Raw genomic sequence first — 16109 nt, 5'->3', positions numbered from 1 at the left:
TACAACTTGTGCAATATTGATCATTTGTTGGTAGACGGCGCGATCCATTTTGTCCAGAAAAACTTCAGATAATTTGATTGACAAGTGGATGGAAACTTAGACTGTATAAAATACGGACGTAGGCTCTTGGGACGTCACCCATAGGCTATTTTCACACATGTTTTATTCTGCTGTAAAGTTGGGCATTTTGACATGGGGTATATTGGAAAGGACTCTTGCTGCACAGCTTCAAGTGGCCACTTGATAAACTGCAGTTTTTGGTACTTCCGCGTTGGCTTCATCTTTCAGCACTGGAGGTTGCCGCTTGGTGCCAACATGCAAACTGATTATCCTAACTTACCCCTTTAAGTACATGATTAACCAACTTTAATCCAAGTCTAGCGCACACACACCTAGTGAACAAAGCTAACATTACATAAGACAACTGTAACCAGACACTGCCTTCACCTGTGTGACTGCCCCGTCTCGGGTACTTACACCTGGCTGACAGTGAATAGGGCCCACTCTCACTAATGAGTCCACACAACCTTACACTACACAGGGACTGAACTAAATAATAAGATATCTAATGACCGAGCGAACACTTTTGGCTGCGATAGATGAAGGTAGAGGCACATTTGAAGGTACTTTTCTGGTTATCATAAAGTAGGAAAAGAAGCTTTGAGATTGGTGGATTAGATAGCTCCAGATTTGAGTAACATTTTTGCTAATTTATTAAAACACTATTTTAGGTAAAGTTCTTGTAAAAAAAACAAAAACAGAGTTTTATAGAAGTTATAGTCTAAAACAAAAAGAGTATCATTATTAAATCTTAGGTATTATACTAACACTAGTATCAAAGCATTTAAACGATACAGGGATTAAAGTTCAAACCTTAAGGAGATGCAATGTTTTCTCCATGACAGGTTGTTAGGCGAGCAGTAAGCTATCATATGACTAAACCTTTGACTGATGCCAATATTAAAAATGTTGCAACCAGAATGATGGCACTGCCCTTAAAGCACTTTTATGTCTGATCTAAGGCTATTAAGTGAAGTTATATCAATAGGGCAGTGTATCAGCAGCATTACATTACTATCACCCAAAAGGTTGCTACAGCAGTAAAAGGTAGCGGTTCCTTGTCACATTAAAAGACAAATCACTTATGATAGCCAACAAAGTACTGCTCTTACAGCAGATGTGCCAGTCGCATTTCAAAATGCCTCAACTTCCCTTTTTCTGTCTCACTCATTCAGACAAGTTGTCAATTAAGTTCTCCACAAGGCGTGGAGATAAAATTAGATCATAGCAGGATACACCCCCTTACTACCCTAGACCTAAATGCCTAAATATTCCGGGCCACGGCAGTTTATACAATATACCTGTAGATATCAGGGTTCAACAGTTTCACTTCCTGGTCCCAGCTAAGAGATGACTCACCAGCAATGCAGGAAGGGAGTGGCCCCTAAAGGTGGGCGCAAAAACAAGCACCTAAATGTTTAAGCTGCATCATTTGTTTTGTTTTAATAGATGACAAACTGTTTATAATGACACTGACAAACTTCTTCCGGTTCTGCTACACCAGTTTAGATGCTGGAAAATATTGCACTAAAGTAAAGTGACCACATAAGTTGAAGCTAAGTGCTGACCACCAAGGAAACCCCACTGTCAAAGAAAGAACTTTCCAGGGACGAGAGAGGGCACATATAGAAATGACTCAATACAGGGAATCATGGCTTTCATTAGATTTTCCTTAGATTTAAGCATGATAAAAATGTCTCACTGGGACTTAACCGCAACTTCAGAGGTGGAGGAACAAGAGCCTATGGCAGCCTTTTTAACCAAGGATTTATGAAAATGAGTTACATATGCATAAGCTTGGACCCTTAAAATAAAAATAAGCCAGGTGATACTCTATATTATTTGTCTTCTTGTCCACAAATCTCATAAAAAGGCCAAAACCAACAATGTTTTGATCCTACTATCAAGTATTGTCTGTGTAATCCACAGCTGATTCAGTCCCGTTAAGTTCATGATAAATGCATCTACTGAGTCATGTTTGCTAAACACTACAGTACCCAGCTGTTGTAGGAAAGTACTGAGCCTTTAAAAAATGAAGATACATATGTTAAACTATATATACACACACACACACACACACACACACACACACACACACACACAGTTTTTCTTGCTTTTTGAAAACTGACCGAAACAATTTCAATTTATATTATGACAATGTCATTTCAAATCAAGACTAACAGAAAGATGCATTACTTTTCTTTATTAATGAATTAATTAGTTCCTTAAGAAATTATATAGTATAGCTTGTGCTGGTTTTCCTCCAACATGTAAAACCCTGCCAATTATATTCATAGAGCTACTTTCGTGGACATACTGTATATGGCACAAATGTTCTGCATAAAGCATCAGCAGCATGCAGGGGCAGTGAAGTAGGTTAGGTCCATGTGAGGGGTCAACCTATATGCCTGGGTGCCAGACATAAAGAAGGGAGAGTGTGTGTGTGTGTTGTGTGTGTGTGTGTGTGTGTGTGTGTGTGTGTGTAGCCTTTTTGTCTATCTACATGGCATGACACACACCTCATCTCTTCTTTATGGCAAGAAAGTAGGCCAAAGCAACGGCGGAGAGCTGTAAACTTCCTATCCAGTCCTACTTCGGTGGGCTCCAACAAATCAAGTCATCTGATCAAAGCCGCTGATGTTAATGCGATCACTGGGGTTCCAATCAGACGGCCAATGATGCTAGCTCGGCTAAAGCTAGCTAGCAGAGCCGGTGGGTGTAGCGCAGAATTCTGCGTCCCGTCAAGTTTAGTCTACCCCATAGACATATATGTCCATAGACATATATGTCTATGGTCAACCCAAACCGACAACCCGTTACCTACAATTTAATCATCGAATTAATAAGGGGGTGAGACATTTTCAAACCTTGAGTTTGAACAGCGTTAACATAGGTTTCCCAAAATCACTCACGTCTAATGGACGATTGCTCCCTCAATGTTGATTCAGTCTGCGGGGCTTACAAATGTGTCAAAACACCCTCAGCGAGAGAGATGGCTGACGGTAACTCCTGACAAATGGTTTCTGTTTGACAAACTCATAAAGACATTATGCTAAGTTAGTTAGTTGTACGTGTGAGCCTAATTGGTGTCTGTTTTTCCCCTCCCTGTTGTGGAGTGTCTGCTATCTTGTTTCGGCATTTCCTGACTTTTTTTTTTTTTTTTAACACACCCCTCCTTGTGTAAGCTAATGTTGCCTCGGCAGGAAAAAAAAAAAAAGAAGTTACAACATTTCAGCGAGCCGACGTCACTTGTCACAGAAAGAAGAACTTAACTAAAGGTTGAAAACATTTTCATATATATGCCAGTTAGCGGACAACCATCAGATTTGCTGCTAACAGCATAGCAACCTCGGCTAGCCGGGTGTGTTAGCATCACACCGATTTTAATAAATAATTTCTCAATGATTCGATGCAGCGGTACGGAGGAAGCGGCGACACGCCGTTGTCCATTTCGCTTAATTTTTATGCCATAGCAATCCGTTATATGTGCAACAAAGCCACCACATCGCAACAACTGCATTCTGCTTACCTGCTAAACTGGTCAAGCAGTGATTTAGTCCTTAATGTCACCGTGGGAGTGTACAGGCTTGCAGGGCAGACTGGCTTCGTCTTTCTTTCTTCCTGTATGTGGGTGAATTTACCCAGCTGTCACCGCGCAGCGTTTCCGCCCTTCTTCGCGCAACTAATTCCTTTCCCATATAAGGAGTGTGAAAAGCAGAGGGCAGCAATACAACGCAAAAAGGCGAAAGAAACAACTGTTTTCCTTCCTCTCAAGATATATCTGAAGGCTATGAATCAGAACTGTGTCATTATGGCATTCATTTCCTTAAAAACATCTCACATATTGTAGGCCCATACTGTATCCATCTGCAGACGTGCACTTCGCATAATTACAGTAAAAGCATCTCTACATGTTTCTTGTGCTCTGTCGAGCTTCAACATGTTTTCTGAGCCGTCCTGGCCTTTCTTTCACTGTTCATGGTCCTGGCCTCTGGTGTGAGGATGCATTATGACTACACTCAGTAAACTGGAGTTTCAGTCTTTTTTTTCCCCATGAATGCATCATTCAAAGCCAGTCACACATTCTGAAAAACTGTCCATGCTTAAAATTAAACTAACATTTATTCTGCACTGAATTATTATTATTATTATTATCAAGTAAACTGTCAATTTATTCTAATATTGTTTATTCTGTAAAATGGGGCCCATTATCAGGGCCAATATTGACATCTTCAAAATACACCTTTTCTCCCAACAACAACCTGAAACCCAAATATGTTTAATTAACAATTAAAAAAAAAAATGAAATGCAGCAGTTTCCGTTTTGAGGACAAAACAGTGTTCCTTCAAAAAATGAAGAGTTGACAAATATTAAAATTTTTGACATCTAGTTTTCTGTAGGTCACTTGACTAATTGTTACAGCCCTACTTTCATTGTTTCATATGCTGTAAGCAACAAGAAAGTTAAATTACTTGCGCCTTTACACTACACATTTGACATTTTCTTATGTTACTTGTGCTATCATCACCATCCGCTGCTTCCATCTGCTGTAATCATGATGTGAAATCACATATCTATAGCTGCCGATGTAAGGTGGGTGTTTGGTCGTGTAGTACACTAATTTTAAAATATAATACAATAAAAAAGAATGCCTTCGCAGTACAAGAACGATGCTTTTGATATGACATATTGAAGACAAAAACAAAGCATAAGCATTGAGGTGCAATAACAAAGCATCATCCTCTACAGTCCGGGTGACAAGTCATAATTTATATCAATAGTGAAGGAAATACTCTGAAAAAGCTAATATTGCATGTGTCAGGCTTCTACTGTAACTTCCTATCTACTGTTCTTGACTGGGCTACTGTATATCAAACATTACAAAAGCCTGCCTAAAACATGAAATTCCCGGCAAAATATACATCCATTTTAATCTGTCACATCACATTGAATTTTCTTTGGCTCAGGTACGCTGAGAAGCATAGAAGGGACACTCACTTTGTTTGCATACTGCTGCATGTACTTATGTCATGTGTCTGTCCATGTACTGTACATGTTGTATGATGTGTGATTTAATGTGGCAGCTTTTTGTCCAAGACCAATCTCCCTTGGGACAAACAAGCAAATCTTGAATCTTAAAATGGAATATAGGAAGAAATGGGGGAAACCATTTGTGGTGAACTACAGGTCAGAAATGAACAATCTTTAAACAGAGGCTTTCATCAGAGAAATGGCAAGAAAAAAACACATCTGTCTGAAAACTCAAGAACAAACTAACATTTATTTTTATTTTACAATCCAGTTGCATCAGGTCTGGTCACACAGAAGGAAAGAAGAAGGGGGTGATCCTTCACTAAAATGTTATCTAAAACATCTTAAATTAAACTCCCTTCATTTAAAAGTTTCTCCCCATTTTCTCTGTCAGCCTTCATGGTGGACCCTGTCTGAGTCGAGGTCAATTCCCTTTCTTCTATAAATCTCAAAAGTGACTAGAAAATGTATTACGTGTAACAATAAATGCTGCATGAATGCAAGAAATTGTGTGTTGTCAAATAGGTGTAGAATTATCCTTGAAATGAGAGTGAATCAATGTAAAATATTGGCAATTACTCCAAAAGCCATAACCTATGATGTGCAAAAAACATGGGAATATGTCGTTAACTTCAAATAACATTTCACAGAGTTGGCACTTGGGTGCACTTTGATTTTAGTTCACCTCAGACAAGATTGCAAAAGAAGGCCAGATAAATTCAGCAAATCTGAATGAAATCCAATTTTTAAATATCTCCGCCATGCCCTGATGTGTAAGATCAAAATAGTGCAGCAGAAGTCACATTAGCATGAGCGGTACAAATTAGACACTTTTTTTGCAATTTATATTTAAATGATTGCTTATTTCACAGAGAACAAGTTGAAGTGAATCAATGGCATACCCCTTTTAACATTCAACAGTAAGAAAAAAAGAAAGAGTGACTCAATATGTGAACTTACAGGCCAGTTTCACACATGCATGTTAGAAGTCATTTGGTTAAAGTTTTCAATCCGTGCAGAAAGAGCTGTCACTACCACAAAGTTACAGAAGAAAAGATGGAAAGATCTGTGTTCTTACAGCCTTCCTTTTTGTCTTGTGCATGTTGTATTTATGGCAAACATCCCTTTAGATTAACCTCCTTTCGCTTATCTCATTTGTGGGAAGACATTTGTTTTTAAACAGTTTCAGGTCATTCTTGACACAACTTACTTTCGTCCCTAATGGAAGTTCAGTGATCCCTGTTATAATGTCTAATTTTGTCATGCAGATTTCCTTGCGTTTCTTGTGTTACTTTAATAATCCCTAAATTTAACAAATTGCATATTTGTCAAAAGGAAAGCTGGGATAAAAATGCTCATCCTAACAGGGGCCGAGCAGATAATTACTGCTTCCTAAAACTGCTGCAAAATTAACTCAAAGGATTAAAAAGTGTCCCAGTTTGCCACACATTTAGCTTATACCATCCTTTTCATTTCAGGCCTACAGGTATGTTACAGTTACTGGAGGTGTTTCTGGACATGAGCTGCATTCATATTTTCTTACATTTTTAAATTCAAAGAAATAAAAAAAATTGTATACATTTTGAAGGTAGTCATGTCCATTTTTTTTATGGCTGGACCATTCCAACTTTAACCTTTAAAGAGCTCCCTTTTCAAACAACAAGAGACAAAATGAAAAATGAAATCAAAGTGCATCGACATGTAATCACAGCATGAAGGTTGTTTGTATATATATATATAAAAAATAAAAATAAAAAAAAGAAATGAGCGAGGGAGGAAGTGGTCCCATTTTTTGTGTTGTGAACTTCTCCTAGTTATCTTCTCCGTCAACTAAACTCTTTCACATTGGGTATTCCACTGTGTCCCAGCAACTATTTCCAGAAAAACCTTTAGAATAAAAGCATGGAGTTTCTTTTTAAAAGGATCTTCTGTCTCTGACAACATTGGGACTCTTTCACAAGTAAATAACAGAAATAAAAACATACAAACGGCTCTGAGGAAACATCTTTTGACACAGCAGCCCAAAAAAAATCCAAACATACACCCTACATACAAACATGCAGGAGATCATTCCAGTATCAAATTGTACCAGAACTCTTCATGCACATTTTTTTTTAATTTGGAGGAGAGTCCATTGCTGTTGTTAATTCTTGTTTTGGTCGTGTTTTTTCTTTCCAACGAGTCACCATCTCAACTGTGGACTCACGAACAAAAATCTTCAGAGTAGAGTTAACTGTTGGTTTTTACATGGCAGTTTGGTAGCATCAGGTCGACCTGGAACTGTGTGAATATGACGTCTTTGTGTGCCTACATGCGTGTCTACAAGGTGTGAGCGTGTCAAGGGGCTGGTTTGTCATTGAGTTTTTTTAATCCAGAAAGTCAAGTATTATTCAGGCTACTTCGTGTGCCAACAGTAAGAAGGGTAACAGAACATTCTTTATGTCTCTGTGTCAAATAATAGGTGTCTATGTTATATTTTTACACCATTCAAAACACATTGCTAACCCCTATTTCTCAGTGAAATGGCAGCTTGTTTTCCCTCCATAGTGGCTCAGTGTGGGAGCAGGGAAATGTCAGTACAGTGGTGTTTCTTTCTGTGACAGTGGGACAACATGTTTCCAGCATGTTTTTTCTCTCTTTCCCTTCCTTTAGGTTTCTGTGTCGAAGAAGAACAACACAAGAGAAACAGGAAGTGAAGAACAGAGAGGGTGGGACAGCCGGAGGAGGTGTGTGTGTGTGTGTGTGTGTGTGTGTGTGTGTGTGTGTGTGAGGGCAGCAGTGAGCTCCCCCCTCCTCTCTTGCTATAGCAGCTCTTCTCTTTGCTTTTTGCTCCTTACCGGCCCCTGCCCATTCCTTAGTGAGCCGTTCTGGGGCCGCAGGAGATGCCCGCGCTCCTGCTCTGTCCACGGGACCCCACCCTGCCCTTCATCACTGTCCAGATCAGAGTCCGAGTGCATGAGGGCTGAGGAGGTAGGAGCGGGCACCGGCTTAATGCGGGCTGGTAGGAGCCAGGTGGGGGAGAACAGAAAAAAAAATGGTAGAACGTTAAAATGATGCTGTGTCAAACCTGAACCAAGCAGAATGATTTATTTAGTCCTTTTTTTAAACAGGTAGTTTCCTTTGATCTAAAATACTAAATACAGATCAGCTTTTTGCATCCTTTAAATGTAAAGCATCATTCAATGGCAGTATGAGCAGTAAACTGTGTGTGACTTACTGATCTGCATGATTCAGTTTTTTCAATTTACATTTTTGAGATTTCACATGGGATTTGCAGCTGCTAACATGCAACAGGGAACTACAATGGAGGTGGCAATGGTGTATATGTGTGTGTCTTACCAGCTCTGGCTGGTTGGAGCTCCAGACTGTCTTGCTCATCAGCTTCTAGCATTTTATACCTGCTTTTGCTTCTACGCGCTTTGCTCTTACGCCTTTCAGGAAATAAAAAAAAGTTGGTAGTAGATGTGGGGAAAATACAGAAAAAAAGAACATTATGCATTTACTGTATGTCCAAAGACATTAAGTAAAAGTCAGAACAATATTTGATATCTAAAAAAATTGTGCTCACCTTTTGCAGCAACACACCACTCCCCAGACAACTGTTGCTGTAGCAACTACAATCATAAATGACGCTATAGTCACATAGAGTATGCTCCACTCTGAAAACAAAATATTTGTTAGACACAAAAGAAAAAATGTAATTACTTTGTAATAAACTACATAAGACATGAAAATGTGAGAAGATTAAAGCCACATAAGGTCTTCTGTGGTGTTTAGAAAAACAAAATTGCCACATTACATTTGATGAACTATTTGACGGAAATGTTAAATTAAAATTTGTCTTATCTCACCACAATTGCTCTCTGCATCTCCAAGTTGAGCTCTGATGAAGTTTTCCATCCAGAAAGGGTGGCAGACACAACGTCGGGTGTATGAGTCACAATCGCCGTGACTGGAGCAGTTCAGCTGGCAGACTGAGAAAGGACAGCAGAGTGTACAGTAGATTACACCAAAACTTTGATGCAAACCTGGACCCCCCCACATTTCAGGCTTCAAACAAAGATATAAAACTGTAATTGTTTCTGAAGAATCAATACCAAGTGGGACACAATTATGAAGTGGAACAAAATTTATTGGATATTTCAAACTTTTTTTAACAATTGAAAAACTGAAAAGTTGGGCGTGCAAAACATGTCCAGGTGTTAGAATGACCAAGTCAATGTCCAGAGCTGAATCCAGCAAGGCACTGTAAAGCTACAATTGGTGCATGCAAGTTTCACCACAGAGTAAAGAAAAAGTGTCAGACGGACAAGATATAACTTGTAGTAACAGCTCAAACATCTTAGCAATTTAACCTCTGGGACTAACACTATTCCCTATCATTATCTTAGGTTGGAGAGGTCAAGAGGTCAAAGCAGCTCTGTTGCTGTGACCTGGCTGACTGTGACAAGTAAAAATCATATGGCAACTAAAGTGTACAAAGTGCAAAAAAATACATTTGTCAGGTACTTACTGACTGTATCCACTCGTCGGGCCTTGTAGATGAGAAAGTCATTTTTCTGTTTGCGCAGTTTGTTGCGTAGGCTAAGTGCAACGCTGCGGCCTGACAGAGGAGGGCGCCCTGGACCGCCTGACACCAGGATGACCAAACGAGTACTGAGGAGAGAGGAAGAAGTTGCTTTTTTACTTAGAAGAATGCTTACTTATACAGTCATAGACACCATTTGAGCCAAATCAAGAAAACCTCATTCTAGCATTTTACATGGTTATGTTTTATTACCAGGTTCAGTCAAAAGTCAAGTTGGGGTTATAATAAAAGAATGTGAGCTTCACAAAAATATGAGAAAACATTCTGACATACAATAGATGTAAAAGTACAAATTCAAAGGATTTCAGACAATCAAAAGTCAAAAAAGGTGCAGAACAACTCACCTGTGCTCATTAAACGCACTGATCTCTCGCACAGTGATGTCGCTGTCGAGTACGCCGAGCAAAACCCCAACCTGGCGCAGCAGCATGTCACGCTGACGGTGGGAGACCTGGGATACAGAGACCTCCAGCACCAACTCCACCAGGTCACGCTCCCATATGTCTGATAAACAGAGTTTTAAAAAAAGGTGAGAAAGGAGATTTGAAGAGACAAGGACAAACATGAGACAGAACCCATCTGACACTCTGCAGTCTGGGAAAGAGGCCAGAGCACCAAGTGATGGATTGGTTTCTGGCTCTGTTTGTGTCTGTGCACCGCATGCTGCTCACTGACCTGCTCAACCTTCTGCTGTTGGTTGTTGAATCTCTTGCTGCGTGGAAACAATTTCCATGCAAAGACTTGTTTGAAGGCAAAAGTAAAATCCAATAACTCTCAGGAGGTGTTACATGATAAAAATGCAGAAAATAGCCTTCAATGACCCTGACAAAATGTTCAGTAAGTGGCATGGGGATAGAGCAAACACAATGATATAGAAAGAGAAATTAAACAACAGTATGTTTAATTCACCTGGTTTGACCTCCACTGTGCCTCTGTCAGTGCTGGTCTGTCCCTTACTGTCAGTTACAGTCAGGATGAAGCCGTACTTCCCCTCCACCAGGTTTCCCAGAAACAGCACCGGCTGGTGGTCAGAGTTATTCAGTACATCCTATTGGAACAAATAACAAAGAAGTGTTAAAATCTTTTACAGTCCATGGTTACAATCTTTATTTGTTTTTTGTTATTTTCTAATACAGTGGACGTTCAATGTCGCTTACAGTTTTTACTGTTTAATATTCTGTCCACCATGAATTACTATAAACTACATCAGAGCATACAACAAATATTTGTATTATTCAGTCAAAGGCCAGTCTCACCCCAGCAGCAGGGCTGCTATCATCTCTCGTCCACAGGTAGCTGACTCCACCTTTGTCATCAGTGGAGTGAGATCCATCTAGCATGCAGGTTCTGACAGGCAGAGTGATGGGTGGACTCGACACAACATGAGCCACAGGAGGCTGGTCCAGTTCTGTTGAAAAAAACATTATAAATGACACTCGGCGTTTCTCAATATGTGTTCTTCTATGGACTTGTGTCCTTGTGTCCTTGTGAAACGTCATGTTTGGTGGCCAAAGTACTGACCCAATACACAAGTTAGCATTTCGCCAAGAACAGTTAAATCCCGGATGTGATCTCGACACGCCCATTTACCGAGGATACATCGGATGGTGACTTGTGTGAACTTGGCCGGGCAGGTATCCCAGCATTCAATTCGGGTGTAAAGGCTTATGGTTTCCGGTACACATATTTTCACAATTTACGTCTATTATTAAATCAATAATTCATTTTTAAGATGTTTTAAGGCGAGAAATCAGCGGTGTAGATTTTGAATATAGGCAGTTCAACGAAAATTGATGGTGAATTAAAAAAGCCTTCGGAGTTTGAAAGCTCCGCAAACCCCGGCGGGCGTAGCAAGCCTGCCAGCCGGGAATGACTCTCGCGAGCCGGTCAGTCAGTCAGCTCACAGACCCCTCTGGCCCCACGTCTAGACAGACCCCTCTGGCCCCACATTTAGACAGACCACTGCAGCAAAGCCAGGTCCACAATTGAAGATATTTTAAACAATTTTTCGCTGTCATATATTCTGTCCTCTCATTCTGGCTCTCCTCCCTCGCAGGATCCTCTTCTGCCTCTCGGTAACGTATACAGATGGCAGTGACTAACTTTACCCAGTCCATCTATAATTTTAATGGCTATTTTAACGTTCTTTTCTGCTTTCAATTAAAATTGAATCCGAACAAAGTTACAAGGATTTTTTCCCCGCCGTTGTGTCGGTATTTATATAGTTTTGCCCGTGATACTTAATAGCACTTTAAATGAAAACCTGGAAGACTAAACAACCAAAACAACAAGGCGGTGTGAAGGGTGACCGTCCTTGCTTATTATGAATACACACATCAAAGAACTATAAAGTGGCAATTGCGCCCTCTTGCTGGGGGTGTTGCGCAAAACAGGAGGAACGCTTCGTCTCAAAAATGTCAACAGCGTTTGTGTTCTTCTGAACTTGCGAGTTCAGTCTTTCAGGTACAGCTCGACCAAGTCACGGTTCTCCCCAAGAACACAAGTCCGTTCTTTGCTTACTTGGTATTGAGAAACGCCCACTGAATTTAGAATTTAACACAATGATAGGATTATAACATGAATAACATAACTGGATGGATAGTAGACTGTTCTTATGTAGCTGTCACCATGCTTTGCATTCTTGCACCATCAGTGAATGTTTATAAGAATATACAGTTTAGAGATAGATATATATATATATATATATGATTCCCACTCAGTCCACTCCACATGCACACAACTGGGTTTTACCTTCCTTTGTCTTCTGCAAAACTATGAATAACGAGTCAAGGACACGTCTTCGCCTCTCTGTTTTTTTCCCCCCCCTCCCTTGTCCAATACTTGGGGGTGTTCCAGGCTGGCCTCACAGGGTGTGGTCTAGTATGAGGTGGTGTGTGTGTGTATTGAATGAAATGCTGTGCCTGGGGTTTCTTGTACTGAAAATCTCACACATTCTCAAAGGGGGGGGCGCAATTGTTGCGAAACCAGTCATGGGTTCCATTTTCTTGATCTTTGGTGGTTCTACAGAGTATTTAGACTAGTGGGGTGTGTGTGGGTGTGTGGTTGTGTGTGTTGTGGTGGGTGGTGTGGTGGTTGTGTGTGTGTTGTGTGTGGTGGATTGTTGTGTGTGCTTACTCTGTGATTGTCGTGGTCGCTGATCGTAGATTAAAAGGTCGTTTTTTGCGTGAATCGTGTAGTGTGTGTGTGTGTGTGTGGTAGGTGTGTGTGTTGGGGGGCTGGGGGGGGGATTTGTGTGTTATCAGTGTCGTGGGCCTGCTCAGGACGGGAACACACCGTATGGTCAGGTCGAGGGCTATAGCATAAACAAAAATTAGGTGTTTTATTGAATATAGCACCATGGCACTACACATAGTTTAAATTTGACACAATCAGGCCAAATAAAGTATAAGTCAGAAAATGGTGTTTAAAGCGTCCCTCCTTCAATGATTTCCGACGTTCAGCTGAATCAAGTCGGTATGGAGACATGATCTCTTTTCTTTTTGTCACAAAGCCTGGCTGGGAGAAAAAAGCTTTGCCTTTTTCAGACCTGAGGAGCTTCCGACTGGTGTCGGGACTCGGGGGGAGGGACGGATCCCCTTTGCCTCTGACTGAGACGGTGAAGTATTGTTTTCATGGGCCACAGAGCATCTCTGGCATGTTTTCCTTCCACAACCATATTTGGGCAGCCCCCCTGGACTGCGTCTCAGTGAGCGGGAATCTAAAGGTACCTTTTGAGCAGGTCACGTGATACAATGTCTTTCTACCGCAGACGGGGGGCTGTAACGCAAACGGAAGGGAGCCGGTCTGCACATGCGGGATTATTCTCGGCTCATATGCCTGACCAGAACTAGAAAATTGGGGGGGTGCGGCAGGGCTGGTGGCGGGGAAGCTCGCCCAAGTTCGGGCAGTAAGAGCGTAGAACGGTTCCATTCTGCAGATACCCCAATCAAGCCTTTATTTAAAATAGGAAGCGTCGGGGGCATGTGAGCCACACACATGTTTTTGGCGGAGTGATTGGACACTATTTGAACTGACATACTTGTGTGGAGCCAAGTAAAAGGACACTGCTACAGAAGAGAATAATATTGAATTTGCGACTAACAAACTAAGGGTGCGTAGCATGGCTTCGTCGCCCAGTTCCGGACTACGGATGGGGACACAGATAATTTCTTTAATCCGTACTGTAATTGGGGCAACAACCATCAGTTCTGCAAGTTGCAGACAGGGGCGGCGCAAGTGCGACAGATTTTAGGGCAATTGTAACAATAATTATATAGCCTGTTGGGACAGGCGCTATCCGGATATCCTAAATTCTGCTGAAATAAGAATGAGACTTTGTGGTTTGAAAACGAAAAAGTTGTTTAAAAGATCTCTGAAGGGGTGGATGGAGTGGTAGTGGCTGTGGCACAACATAAAAAGTCGTTGGGACTTGATATTACCGCCTATCGGCAATGACAGTGGGTTGTTTGGGGGTCGCGTTGCTAGGCTGATGCTGCGTCGTAGGGTCATCCGCTCCGTTTTGCCCTTGTCAGTGAAGCAGCTCCTATACAGAATATCCAGACGTTGTTTATACTTTCATTTTTTCACTTTAAGGTTTGGTTTGAAAATATGCTATCACAGGCACAAAATCTCTTTGCGGAGGGCGAATATTTCTAGAGCAAATTCTTTTCATCCATAACTCCGGCGCTCACATTCGTTAAGACACATGGTGTGGGAGTGGCCCAGAGAGAGGACATCAGACAGACAGAAAGACCGTAAGTATAGAATCAAGACACAGCGGCTCGATCGAGTCATCCAGAATTACACCGTTTCCACAAATGTGAATCATTCATGTAAGGTGTGAAAGCATTTGAAGTAAAAACCCCCAACATATATCACACGTGGTACACTACAGCGGAATTTTCTTGTGATTTCTTCTTTGCCCACCTCTACATTCACCATACTGAGCTGTCGATTGATTCTTCATTGACGATACTTCTCACAACGTTTTGTCCCATCCAACCTTTTATCTCAATAAAAGAAAGATCTACGTATGAGTGCGAGAAAACTCTGATTCTCTCTCAAAATAGAGTCGAGTGTGGGCCCAACTGAGATCCTCAGTATGTCTGTACTTAGTAAAGGGCCCACAGGCAAAGTCGTTTTCGTGATGATCGTGTGAAGGTACTTAGAGCATGTTAAAACTTTGAAATCTGTCTCAGACAAGGCCCGCTCACACGCTACGCAACAAGCTTGCATTGCTTGCGCTATGAAACCATTAATTGTCAATGGCTTCACGCTCAATCCGCTCTTGCACGCCTGTCAAAGATTCTCATGGTTCAATTTGGGACCGCGGTGCCTGTGACGTACATTCCTGTGTCTGAAAAGACAGATGCACGTGGATTCCACAAACGGTACAGGGAAGAGGTGTTTGATTTTGAGCTGTCAGAATTACCAGAGCTGTACAACACAGTTTCTGGGTGACAGCACCTCGCACCTATGCTGTGGTGCCATTTCCACCAGATTAGGCATGCTAGATGTGTACTATTGTACTTCCTTATTTAAATCATTCAGGTTTGTTTTTATCTATGTGAAAGCAACATGGACAGGTCTCCACTGCAATACCACCTAACTATGTTAATTTTTTTCTCATTCTTTTTTTGCTTGTTCAAATCATAATTTGCATTTTTTCACAACAGTGAGGGCATTTTTTTTAAAACAACTGCTGTACACTGCACCACATCATGACTAACCTTAAAACAAAAAGCAATGTACTCTTGCGGGAACTCATTTCATCTTAAGCTGTCCAAATCATTCTTAGGCTGCTGTACCACTGACCCAGCAAACGGTGTGTGGACAATAGTCTCCTCATGCCTCGTTGGTTGAGACACACCCTAGAGAAACCGCGGGGGTGGGGGGTCAAGAGGTAACAGGGGGGTTCTCTCTGTGAGGATGGGAAGCTCAGACAAGACGGAAAAGAGAGTGAAGGCAAAGAAGAGCTGGAGGAACATGAAGCCAGGAATGGGAAAACTGCCGACAAGAAAACTGGCGGGCGGAGAGTACGGAGACCAGACTTGGATAATGTGATAGTTCAGAGAAGTGGCACTGACATAGGTCAGAGGCGAAAAGAGGTCCATCCCCTAGGGGGACCAAGTGACACATTGTCACACTCCGCGGGACGCGAGACAAAGGTCTCAAAGCAATTGATTTACGCTCACAAGGTATTGGAGAGATAAACTTTGTATCTCGTGTAGGTGAGATGGATTAAATGATGTTGGGTCACTGAGTGACACAATCATCGATACCGTTGTCGGTTGACGTCGAAACATGTACAGGGGGTGTGTACAAGGCGGAACCCCCGGCACGCAGGGCGGTCCGGGGCAGGGTTGGCACCACCTTAAGGTTCTCGGGAAATGAAACCACTGTAAACAGAGTCAAGACAACACAAGTAAA

The 16109-nt window shown here is 41.5% G+C and overlaps 2 protein-coding genes across 7 annotated transcripts in view; both read right to left on the bottom strand.

The window, feature by feature from the left end:
• cap1 (CAP, adenylate cyclase-associated protein 1 (yeast)) overlaps positions 1–3843 on the bottom strand; it is a 13185-nt gene extending 9342 nt beyond the window's left edge. The window contains exons 1-2 of one of the 2 annotated variants that reach the window (XM_032535320.1): positions 3590–3706; positions 1362–1444 (exon numbers count right to left, since the gene is read on the bottom strand). The gene's annotated coding sequence lies outside the window, so the exon portion shown is untranslated. Of the gene's footprint in view, positions 1–1361; positions 1445–3589 lie in introns of both variants that reach the window. The other variant, XM_032535319.1, reaches the window with a different exon arrangement.
• A 1480-nt stretch (positions 3844–5323) lies between these two features.
• kiaa0319l (KIAA0319-like ortholog) overlaps positions 5324–16109 on the bottom strand; it is a 38534-nt gene continuing 27748 nt past the window's right edge. For 4 of the 5 annotated variants that reach the window (XM_032535314.1, XM_032535317.1, XM_032535316.1 and 1 more), the window contains 8 exons: positions 10937–11088; positions 10590–10728; positions 10025–10184; positions 9606–9748; positions 8944–9066; positions 8661–8751; positions 8432–8523; positions 5324–8090 (listed from right to left, as the gene is read on the bottom strand). In XM_032535314.1, coding sequence (XP_032391205.1) covers positions 7894–8090; positions 8432–8523; positions 8661–8751; positions 8944–9066; positions 9606–9748; positions 10025–10184; positions 10590–10728; positions 10937–11088 — 1097 coding nt within the window. In that variant the 3' untranslated portion in view covers positions 5324–7893. The remainder of the gene's footprint in view (positions 8091–8431; positions 8524–8660; positions 8752–8943; positions 9067–9605; positions 9749–10024; positions 10185–10589; positions 10729–10936; positions 11089–16109) is intronic. The other variant, XR_004334959.1, reaches the window with a different exon arrangement.

Source organism: Etheostoma spectabile, chromosome 14 (assembly GCF_008692095.1).
Source record: "Etheostoma spectabile isolate EspeVRDwgs_2016 chromosome 14, UIUC_Espe_1.0, whole genome shotgun sequence".
In the NCBI taxonomy this organism is placed as follows: Eukaryota; Metazoa; Chordata; class Actinopteri; order Perciformes; family Percidae; genus Etheostoma; species Etheostoma spectabile.
Note: the sequence above shows the minus strand (reverse complement) of the source record. Positions and strands in the feature narration are given on the sequence as shown.